The 11982-nt window shown below is 30.0% G+C and overlaps 1 protein-coding gene across 1 annotated transcript; it reads left to right on the top strand.

Annotated features, from left to right (window-relative positions):
• The first annotated feature begins 734 nt into the window (after positions 1-734).
• On the top strand, positions 735-2350 carry LOC122299434 (glutathione S-transferase T2-like). The gene is made up of 2 exons (XM_043109717.1): positions 735-1242; positions 1316-2350. The coding sequence occupies exons 1-2, from the start codon at positions 1210-1212 to the stop codon at positions 1895-1897; spliced, it is 615 nt and encodes a 204-aa protein (XP_042965651.1). The 5' UTR covers positions 735-1209; the 3' UTR covers positions 1898-2350.
• Positions 2351-11982: the final 9632 nt, after the last annotated feature.

The following is an 11982-nucleotide window of genomic DNA, read 5'->3' on the forward strand; positions in this document are numbered from 1 at the left end:
AAAAAAACCGAAAGGTTTAAAGTGCAGACAAAAGTCTTTAGGCTCCACATGAACATGTTTCTTTTACTCAAACAATTAGTGAGGAAAAAAAATAAAACTAAGCGCCTCTCTGCATTAACAATAAATAAATATCCACATGTTCAAGATCATCATTACAATCATATAAAGTACTTTTAGGCTCCACATGAACATGTTTCTTTTACTCAAACAATTAGTGAGGAAAAAAAATAAAACTAAGCCCCTCTCTGCATTAACAATAAATAAATATCCACATGTTCAAGATCATCATTACAATCATATAAAGTACCCACCTGTGACCTATTACAAATCGTACTACAAGAAGAAAGAAATTTATTGTTGAAGCTAATAGCCATTATAGAAGAAAGAAAAATAATAATAGAAATTTTGTACATAGACTGCAGCTTCTATTCTAGCTTCTTGTTCATTTTACTTTACATTACATTTAATTACATTTATGTGTCAGTGTGCATCTCTATCTAGTATAGACCTCTCTTAGGCAGAACCAAGTGAAGGAAAACATAGTTTTGATCTTGTTGCATTCAGATTTTAGATTTTTATTAGAACAATTACAAGAAAAATGGATGGCTTTTGTACTGTTTTATGTCCTGTTATGTGTCCTGTTTTATGTCCTGTATTTAGATAAATTTGTATATCATCTTAAAAACTACATAATCTGAATTTTGTAAACATGTGACTTTGCTTAATCTGAAATATTTAAACATGTTGGTCCTGTTTTGCTTAATATGTGCTGTTTTAGTAACATTTTGTCCTTCAATATTTTGTTGAAGGATGAACACTTTAATTGATGAAGATCCCTTCTTCACCACATTGTTGGAAAGTGGTGAGGGTGGTATAAGCAACCCTACTGTGGATGCTGCTTTCGTTGATGTCCAAGCGACACAACCCCAACGGGAAAAAATGGCACCTAAACATAAATCCCAGCGGGGTGTGTCATTTACTATTGAGGAAGATACTCTCCTCATTTCAGCTTAGCTTAACGTTAGTACAGATTCCATACGGGGGACTGACCAAACCTCCACACAGTTGTGGAGTAGAATTTATGATTACTACTCCACTTATAAAAAACCTAACAGTCAAAAACGATCTGTACCATCTTTGACCAATCGGTGGTCAACCATTCAAAAATGTGTCAATAAATTTTGTGGTTCTTTGGCCCAAGTTGAAGGAATGCATCCAAGCGGTGCAACCGAGCTAGACAAGGTATAATCGTTTATTTTGTCATTGTGTAAAATAATTTCAGATTTGTCCTACTGATTGTTCTATTATTTTGTAGATTGACAAGGCAAAAATTTTGTACCGAGAGACCCAAAAAACCAACTTCACCTTGGATCATTGTTGGAATCTTTTAAGGAATCAACCGAAATGGCAAACACACATGGAGAGTGTAAGAAGAAGAGACAACGTCTCACGTTCAGGTAGTACTCTAAACTCAATACAATTAGAGAACCCAATGGAAAATGTTCCCGTGGAGTGTGAGAGACCTCTGGGGAAAAAATCTGAAAAAGAAAGAGAGAAAAAAAGAAAAAGTAGGGAAAGAGAAGATAAAGAATTTAGTGAAGCCTTAAGAGACATGACAGATGATAGGAAGATTATGTTGTTGGAGAGAAAAGAAAGCATAATGAGGTTAGAAAACCGCAATTCTAAGTTATTGGCTATTAAGAAGAAAAAGGTTGAAATGGAAATTAAGGCTCAAGAAGAAAGATCTATAATATTAGCTAAAAAGAAGAGGAAAAATGATATGGAAATTATGAAATTGGATATTGGTTCCATGAATTCTTTGCAGCAAGAGTATTTCCATAATCTTCAAATGGAAATTATTGAGGAACAAAGAAATAAGGCCATATCTCGTACATAGTCCTGTATGCTTTGTTTTGTGCAGTTTTTGATTTTTTTTTTGACACTGTGGTGACATAGCTTGGATATTTATATACTGCTGGTTGCTATGAACACCAAGCCCTTTTTTGTACATCTATTTGGGCCTTTTATTTTGTTGGTGGTTGGTGGTGGGTGGGAACATTTTGTTGGGTGAATATTTGTTGTTGGTGGGATATTTTGTACTGCTTGCTGCTGATGCTGGAGCTGCTGGTGCTGGTGCTGGAGCTGCTGGAGGACCCAATGGCAAGGCTGTTTTTGTTGCTGTTGAAGGGTGCTGGAGCCACTGGACTTGTTGCTGGTTGCTGATTCACAGATGATACAATTTGTTGGTTGCTGTTTTCTGATTGCTGGTTGCTGTTATTGTAATGAATTTGTATCAAAATCAACTTTTTGAAACTTGTATTAAGTTGATTTTGATACATAGAATCAGTCACATGTATCTTCTGAAGTTGATATAATCAAATGTAAGTTTTGAATGTTGATATTAGTCAAATGTATTAATCTGAGTACATGTTTAATATGTGCTGTTTGGTGTATATTGGGTTGGTGGGAAAGACTCACTTGGGTCGTGGTCCATGGCTGTAACAGATTTGATGAATTTCTCCTTCTATGAAAGCTTGATTGATACTCTTTAAATTTGATGAATTTTATTATATATACAGTTGGTAAATTTGGATACATGAAATTGGGTATGGATGCATGAAATAATGAAGATTATTTCATTCTACAGGTTCGGTGGCACTGGTTCGGTGGCACTGAAATATTTCCATGTACTGGGTACTGATTGCATGTATAAAACCAGTACATGGAAATTGCACTCTAAAAAAAAAAATTAGGCAAAAAAAAAATAATAAAATGATAATATTTTATTATTATTTTATTTTAAATATGCATAAACCAATGTGGAAATTTTGTTGAAATGATAAAGTGGATATGCAAAAGAGATGATTTTGCATATGCATATGCATAATCCAATGTAAATGCTCTTAGGGAGAACTTTTATTTGGCATCTGAACAATTTGTGGTTATATAATAACTTAGTGGTATTACGATGTATTTGGTGACTTGAAGATGGTATTTTAAGGTTTTAAATTTTTCCTCTAGTACTAATTATCTTAGCAAAAATTTTATATGCAGTCACTTTTACGTACTATTTGAGCACTCCACTAATGTGATTGTGTCATTTTTTTTTAATATAAAATAATTGTTTTGACTAATCATATTAGTGGAGTGCACAAAAGTGATTATACGGAACAGAACTCTTATCTTAGTTTGAGTACTTTTCTACTGCAACTTCATCATATTGTTAGTAACATGTTAGAAGCATGCTTAATATTGTCATGGACTTACGGGGTGTGTAACCCAATATTACATATCCTAACATCTCGACAACCCGTTAAATAAAAAACAGGAGGATAGAGGCGTCACATTATATTATCATATTATTTAATGTATTTTCTTTTTACTTTTAAGACTCCAAATATGTTTTTATTCAATGACTTCATTAAATGGAGAACTTATTTTATGTCAACAGTTACTTAATGCAAGTTACAGAAATCGTTTCATTTTATAATGAAATCCAAAAGGAGACATCACTATTAAATAATAATCGAGTTCAAATTGGATTTTACATAAGGAGGTCCACAATATGGGCTAGTTTTTGTGTGCGTTTATTTTTCTTTGGACCTTTAATTTACACAGCTCGAGTGCCATGTTTCATTCTTCCCGTGGGCCCATTAATGCTGGAGGCATTTTGTGCTTTCTTTTGGGCCATCTCTTAGCAATGATTACATGTACATATGCGGCTTATTTGAAAAAATATTTCATTCTCATCTCATCTTTCTATTAAATATCACTTAAATACAAATATTTTAAATTAATTATTACAAATTTTTTAAGTTGTGTTTCGATAATGAGATGATATTAGATTTTTTGTAAATGGTAGTGAAAAGATAATAATAAAATATTAAATAATAATAAATAGTAATAAAAAGTAGATAAAAAGTAATAATAAAATAATAAATAGTAGTCACTATCCAAACGGAGCCTTATCCTATATGAGTTTGTTTGGATAGTGAGATAAGATGAGATTGTTTTAAATGAAAAGTGAAAATTGAATAAAATATTATTAAAATATTATTTTTTAATATTATTATTATTTTAAGATTTGAAAAAATTAAATTAAGATTTGAAAAAGTTGAATTGTTTCTTATATTTTATGTGAGAATTTAAAAAATTATAATAATAAAATAAAATAAGATAAGTTAAGAGTATTTCTCAATTTAAACAACCCTAATATTCAAAATATATTTAGTTTCTTAAACTCTGGTTTAACTGTCAATTGAAAAGTTAATTTCCTAAAAGAGAAATGTTAAAGTAGTTTATCATCTACTGACAACTAATCACAACTCACAACACCACTTTTTTCTACTAAACCACATGTACTCTTATACTTGAACAAAGCTATTAACAGTAAAAACTTTTAGGAAAAATTATGCATAAAGGAATCCTAATAGAATATTTGTATGGAATAATTTAATATGAAAGATAAATGTTAAAATTTGAACTTTATAAATCACTTATCATTTAAGTAATGTAAAAAATGTACTCTACACACTAATTTGAAATAGAATAACAACAATTTCAATATCTCCATGAAAAACCTGTGAATTGATGTCCGTTAACATAATTTCTTTTTTTCTTTCTTAAGAAAAAAAAAAAAGATGAGAATGACCAGTATAGCAACCCTCTCTAAGCATGACCATATGAGCTCATTTCCATTGCAGAATGTTCGATTTGAACCATAAATATAACCTCAAATGTAAGTTTATCACCACAACACTTTTAAAGTATCTGGCTGATTCAGAACTCATCTTATAGCCTAAAAGTCAGGCTTTACTACTGCAAGTAATTTCAACTTATGTTCTGACTCGAACTCTTGATCTCGAAACTATAAAATACCAAATTGTATCAACTCGACAACCACCTTGGTGATCCGTTAATATGATTTCATTCCTGTTTTTAGTTTTGCGTATTTTTTTCCTTACTGATTTTTTTCTTTTTTCTTTCAGCTTAAAATACTTGACTAGATATGTTCCTGTATATACTTTTCCTTTCAAGTAATATTATTTTTGGGACGGAAATAGCATTATTTTTTCATAAGATTATGAAGCTTTAGTTATAAATTTATTACTATAAAAAAATACCCTTTTATGTTTATTATCCAAACTCAGCACCAGTTCGGTGTCAATAGAGCAGTACACGTGCACCCCTGTTAAAGGTTCAACGTGGCAGTTTAGGCTCTCTATAATAAATAAAACAAATAAATAAAGATATTTCTTTGCCCTGACATAGAGTTTGGGTGGACGGCTGAGATTACTTTGCCTCCAAGAAAACTTCGATACATTGTCTCCATTTTCTCCCACAGCTTCTGGACTCTTGAATTTTGGAGTCCAATATGTTGAAATTTTTTGTCATTTTTTAATATAGTGTTCTCAACCGTTGAAATGATTGATGGTATAGCCTTCTTCATGCCTTCTCCCTTTGATGACTTTTTGCCATTATTTCAATGTTGAAATTTTGAATGGACTACACAATAGAATTGCTTCTTTTTTTACACGGTTTCATAGGTTTTATTTTTTCGAATTTTTATTACTTATAAATAAAGTCGTGTATTAATTTATATATTAATATTAATTTTTTTATATTTAAAATTTAAATTAATTCTGTTTTTAATAAAATCAACTTTTTGACCAATCACATTTGATTGGTGCACATATTAGTATACAATTATACTTACAACTAAATTTTTTCTATTTTTTTTTTATAAGAAATTATATTTGCATAGTTATTATATGTAAGTTCTGTGTATTTATTTTAAAAAAATATAAATACATATAGTATATACATAAAAAAATTATTTTTTTAATAATAGACTCACTTTTTATAAGAAAAATACTTGGGTGACCTCCAAATGTATTCCCAAAAGTGCCCCTAGTGTATTTTATTTATTTTTTCATTAAATTTTTAAAAGAGTTATTACTGGTGAATTTGTGTGTGTGTTTTTATAACATTAAAAGAATTTTAAAAAAATCAAAATACACTAGAGGACACTTTTGGAGCATATTTGGAGGACATTCTATCCTAGCATCACCTTTTTTTTAAAAGAAAATATTAGTATGCCCAATGAGTTAATTTGTCCTCTCATTTTGACCAATAATGTATTTAATTTTTTTTTAAATTTTTTTCTTTATTTAATGGTTAAGAAAGTAATTTTTAATATATTGATATATTTTTCTTAAAAAATAAGAAAATAAAAAATAAAAGTCGTATTAATGGACACGCCCAGCGGTCAAATTTAGGCGATACACTAGAATCACCTTTTTTTTTAAGGGAGTGCGAGGTTTGCTCATATTAAAATTGTATTTAATATTATTCTTTTTTTTTTTATATAGTTTGTACTTGGAATGTGAGAAAAATATGCATAAAAAATAAATTTTATGGTATTATTGAATGTCTAATCTTTTTCAAGAAATTTATACAAATAATAGTAAACGACGTGGGATCACTTTATATAAATATATATATATATATATATATATATATGTCTTTCATTTTAATTGTATATAGACTTTATAGATCTTGCTCTATAAATTATTATCCCAATCATGATCTCAAATACGCTAGGACTCGTTACAATTCACATCATCAATCAATTTTTTGTTATAATTGCAATTGAGTCATATTGGGGTATTAAGTGGGTTGTAAAATGATGAAATTATCCTATATTTAGATTGAAAATTACATACCTGTCCTTCATTCATAGAAAATAAAAATTAAAAAAATGGTAAGCATTCAAGTCAAGAGCCATGGCTCCCACCATCCATGACCATTGCAGGAACCTTCCATGCATGGCCCACTCACCAACTTCCTTTATAAAGTTTTTAGGAATAAAATATAGATTTTTTTTTTTTTTCCTGAACATAATAAATATATCAACGGGTTGTTACAAATCATAGTTTGAAAATATGTTTGAGATTGTAACGACAGTTTATTAAGGTAGCTATTTAGAGGATAAGAAAAAAATTTATAAAAATAAACTCATAAATTGACGTAACCTTACGTGACCTATTATATTTATTTTATAATTAAAATAATTTTATAATTTAATACACTACATCAATTTACATTATTGTGTGAGTTTATTTTTATAAAACCTTTTTTTAGAGAATAAGCAATTGTGTTGGAAGTTCTTGGTTTATGGTTTTTTCTTTTTGAGAAATTATATTTGTAGTCATGGTTGTGCAAGCATTTTGAAAAAAGTGAATTAATATAGGACCCACATGAAAAAAAAAATTATTTTTATAATTTTTTTTATTCATTCCGTACAACCGTTTGCATCCCGCTTGTATTTATCGACTGCATCTAGCAATTCTGTTTCTTTTTTGAATAACTTTTTTAACTTCCTCTTCAGTTTTATTGGTGCTGGAAGTTCCCTTTCCCAGTAAGGATGTAATCGGTTTGGTTCAATTTGATTTTGGACATTTTTTTAAAATTGAACTAGTATATATCGGTTTTAGAAATTTAAGAACTTACACTGGAACTTTCAATTTTTTTAGTTTCAGTGCGATCCAGTTTTTTCGATTTTACAGATAAACAAGATCATACAACAACAAAATTTTAGCAAGTGATTGACCCATATCCACCATTCTATGTTTTATTAATTTATATGTTATATCAAAATTCAAATATTATATTAAAAATTATAATATTAATTTATATTATATCATAATCAAATGTTATATTAATTTTATGTTATAAGTTTAATAAACATGAGTAATATGCTTTTAAAATTTTACGTTATATTAATTAGTAATTTAGAAAATAATATATAATATAATATAAAAAATTAAAAATAATATATATGTACCAAATCGGTTCGAATCAATGTTCTAAAAACTAAAATTGGAACCGAACTAATTTTCAACCAATTTTGCTAATTAGGAGCTAGCAACAAACAGGTTTGGTTTGGTTTGGTCTGATTCACCGGTTTTTCTCTTTTGCTTTTTCTACAACCTTACTTCCCAGAAAGAAATGATTAACTTATAATAGCTTTATAGTCATTGTACAATTGAGGGTAGTTTTGTAAATTGAAATTTATTTTTAATGAAATGAAATGGCATGATTGTATTGGTTGATTATAAAATGAGTTATAAAATAGTTATAATATTATCCGATTTTAAAAGAGAAAAGAAAGAGGGCTAGAGGATAAGAATGGTGCTAAAGCATATGAAGGGAAACATACGAGGAAAATGACTTGTAATTACCACAATTCTCACCAGACGTTACAAGGTCTATGCGTGACAAGCCATAGAGTTGACATTTGTATTTCTTAACATTATTATTGTTCACCTAGGAAGTTTCCTTGATATGATTTTGTAATTTAAACAATAGAGCAAGTTGGCCTACATACTTTTCATACAAAGGATAACTAGAATGAACTAGATTCTTCAGAAAAAGAATTGTTGGCTTTTACAACTAGTTGTCTTGACCAAAGATTGAAAAATTCGAAATAACAGATATAATGAACGAGAAATGCTATATATACAAAAAGAGTACATAAAAATAAACTCATAAACTGATATAATTTCATGTAATTTATTAAATTTACTTTATAATAAAAATAACTTTACACAGTTTGTAGGTTTATTTTTATATAATAATCCTTTTGTGGTGACAATAGGCTATATGGTCATAGCTTTTCGTGGTGGCTATTAGTGAATTCGGATGGTTTCACTTGTGGATACAATTTCTTTAGCCATTAGTCCAATAATTAACCTTGTTGCAGAAAATGAAATTTTGCCATGACAACCTTCGTGCTGTCTATCTTAATTGGGAGTCCATATAGCTCCTCCAATTTTTTTCCCACCATTCCATTTCGTGGGAAGTAGATTTTCTACCACGAAGCTAACCATGCAAATTAAATATATATTTGGCACAACAAGTGTTTCCTTTATACACTGACACCTTACCTCACATTTTTGTTTCTTACCAATGATCATTGCAAAAAAGAATAGAATTCACAGTCATTGACACAAAGAATTATCATTTGACACTGGGTAAATCAGTGTCAAATTGATTCCAACTTTAGTGCATCCAAATATTTGCTCAATATCAAAACCAATCACTAAAAACCTCACCAATCTTATACCAATCATCCATAATAACCTGTTAAGCAAAAATCATATCCATACCATAAATATTTCAAAAATCCACCAACATCCTTAGAAATAGCATTTAATAACCAAATCTTATACATATATATTAAACTGCTAATTACATTCCATGTAACGTACAACAAGGGAAAGACAGAATTCCAAGTACATATAACAGGTGATAACACAACTCCCTCTCCAACAGCATCTATTGTGAACATGAAGAATGTCCATATAGACAGCTTGTGTAGTGTGGGTATGATGTTGCTAACATCCAAACTCCAGAACAATCTGAATTCCTGATGAACATAAAGCAAGTTGCTAAATGTTATCTTAACTTTACAAAAAGTACTGTGTCAAACTAAGAGTATACTAGAATAATGAATGATATGGCATGGGGTGGGAATGTACTATACTATTCGTTGATAATACACTTGGGTTTATTCTTAATTAATTATACTCTAGCCCTTATAGCATATACAGATTTATTAAGGGAAAATCAAATGAATACGAGCTTGTGTATGGAAAATTAAATATTCAACTCAATTGGCACATACAAAAGACCATCATTCAATTAGCTTGTACACCTACCATTAGAACTAAGCTATTGTGTTCCTGCATGCAAATAGTACTAGCTTATCATGAGCCAGCTGGTTAGATACAATCACAATTGTGCGTATGTGACACCCTAACTGTATTTATGCTTTCAGACCATAGGTACTATTGCAAAAAAAAAAAAAAAAAAAAAAAACACAATGAGATTGTGTATAATTGGGAAACAAGAGCAATAAAGATCTCAAGGCAAATATAAAGGTTTGGGGCTGCTCACGAAACGTCAACATCTTACCTAGTCTTATTCAATACTTCAATCATGTTCTCTGTTCGTATGCTTTTTCATTACAAAGAATGTCCAAAAACAAAAAAACTAAGTTTTATTCATTGAAGGCTAAAATGATGATTAATATTGCAATTGTTCAATACTGTTTATAAATTCCATACAAACCCGTTAATATGCTGAATTAATGGCATTTTAAGCAACTAATTTCATTTATTATAAATCAAAATGCTAAATCTTCTACAGGGGTATTTTCAGAATAGAGGGTTGTTCTACTATTTCGTTAAAACTAAAAAATAGTGCACCATCATCAGAGGTAGCTCTTCAGCTTTTTTTCCTGTCTAAATAGCGGGCATATGCAGAAAATTAATTCTAGAAATCTAGATTTGAAACATCAATTACCACTCAAATCTGTTGTGACAACCTTGAACTTATATTTTCCCACTAATCTTATACAAACATACAAAAGTTTCTATAATGGTACACAATCATACAACCAATAGATAGAGAACACGGAGGGAGAAGAGAGAGGGGCTTACTGTGTATATGAATTGAGAGAGAGAGAGGGGACGCACCCACTGATTTCTGCTTGAAGAGAGGGTTTTGGAGTCTAGGGCATGAACACGGATTTAATAGGCAACGTCGGTGAGGTTGCGAGGTGGGGCGGATCCTATGCTCCCTGCGAATTCGCCGCCGTCTATAGGGAGAGGGCCATGGTGATTATCGCGAGGTTGGGTAGGGGGATAGCTGGGGAAGAAAGGAAAGGGCTGGCGGGATGAACCAAGAAAGGGAAAAAGGGTCTCGCGGGGTATTGCGGGGATTATGCCAGGTGTTTTTTTTTTATTTTCTATCAATACCGGTCACTTTCAATCGTCGCAAAAAGCATACATCATCGTGGCAAATAAATAGCTACCGACGGATACATTAATGTGAGACACAATAACCTTTTGTGATTAAGTCCTTATCATGGCAAAAAAAAAAAAAAGTTCTACGTTAAAGGATATAACTCATGAGGACCAAGTTTTTATTTTATTTTTTTTCCCTACTAATTCAAGTGGTGGCAAAAAATATATTTGTTAGTGACAAAAATTCCTTTTCCCACTAAATTATTCACACCGAACTAAACTCATGGTAAAAAGTATGTTTCCTTCCCACAAATGGTTTTGGAGAGAATTAGTGGATGTTTGCCACCCTCTTGTGTCGTGGAAAAAGAATTCATGGCAAAAACCTCAAATTGTTGTAGTGAGAGAGGGGAAGTCTTTTTTTGTTTGTATATTATTGTGCAATTACATGGGATTCGAAATGGGAGATCTATCTGGCAATCACACATTAGATAGCTATTACATGAGGGAGAACAGACCGACCGGTTTAAAGATTTTCTCTAACAAAATACCCACAAAAATATAAAAGAGACATAGATTGCTTCAAAATCTACGTGTAAATCTAAAGATACATAAATTGCTATAGACATATAACTAAAATTATTTATATAAACGTCAATTTTAATTGATATTACATCCATGATAAGTAAGAGTAAGCCTGTCTATGTTCCGAAACGACTTAATAATGTGTACAGATTTAAGGTATAAAGTGTGAGAGATACATAAAACGAACATTATAATATTTGTAATTCTAGAGTGAATTTTCGGGTTAGTATTATATACTCATAGATTAGGCTATATTTGAATTAAAGCGAATTGAATTTTAAATGAGTTTTTCAAAAAAGTTTATACAAGTTTTATTCATAAGTCTTAAAGGTTATTTTGAGATTGCACTAGGAAATAGAGATTTTTATGATAGTGATTTATAAAATATATTATTCTATTATAAAAAAGTTGTTCAGACCTCATTTGATTATACAGTATAGATGAGATGAGATGAGATGAGATATTTTGTTAAAAGTTGAATAAAATATTATTATAATATGATTTTTTAATATTAGTTTTGTTTTAGAATTTGAAAAAGTTGAATTATTTATTATATTTTGTGTAAAAATTTAAAAAAGTTGTAATTATT

Source organism: Carya illinoinensis, chromosome 16 (assembly GCF_018687715.1).
Source record: "Carya illinoinensis cultivar Pawnee chromosome 16, C.illinoinensisPawnee_v1, whole genome shotgun sequence".
Lineage (NCBI taxonomy): Eukaryota > Viridiplantae > Streptophyta > Magnoliopsida > Fagales > Juglandaceae > Carya > Carya illinoinensis.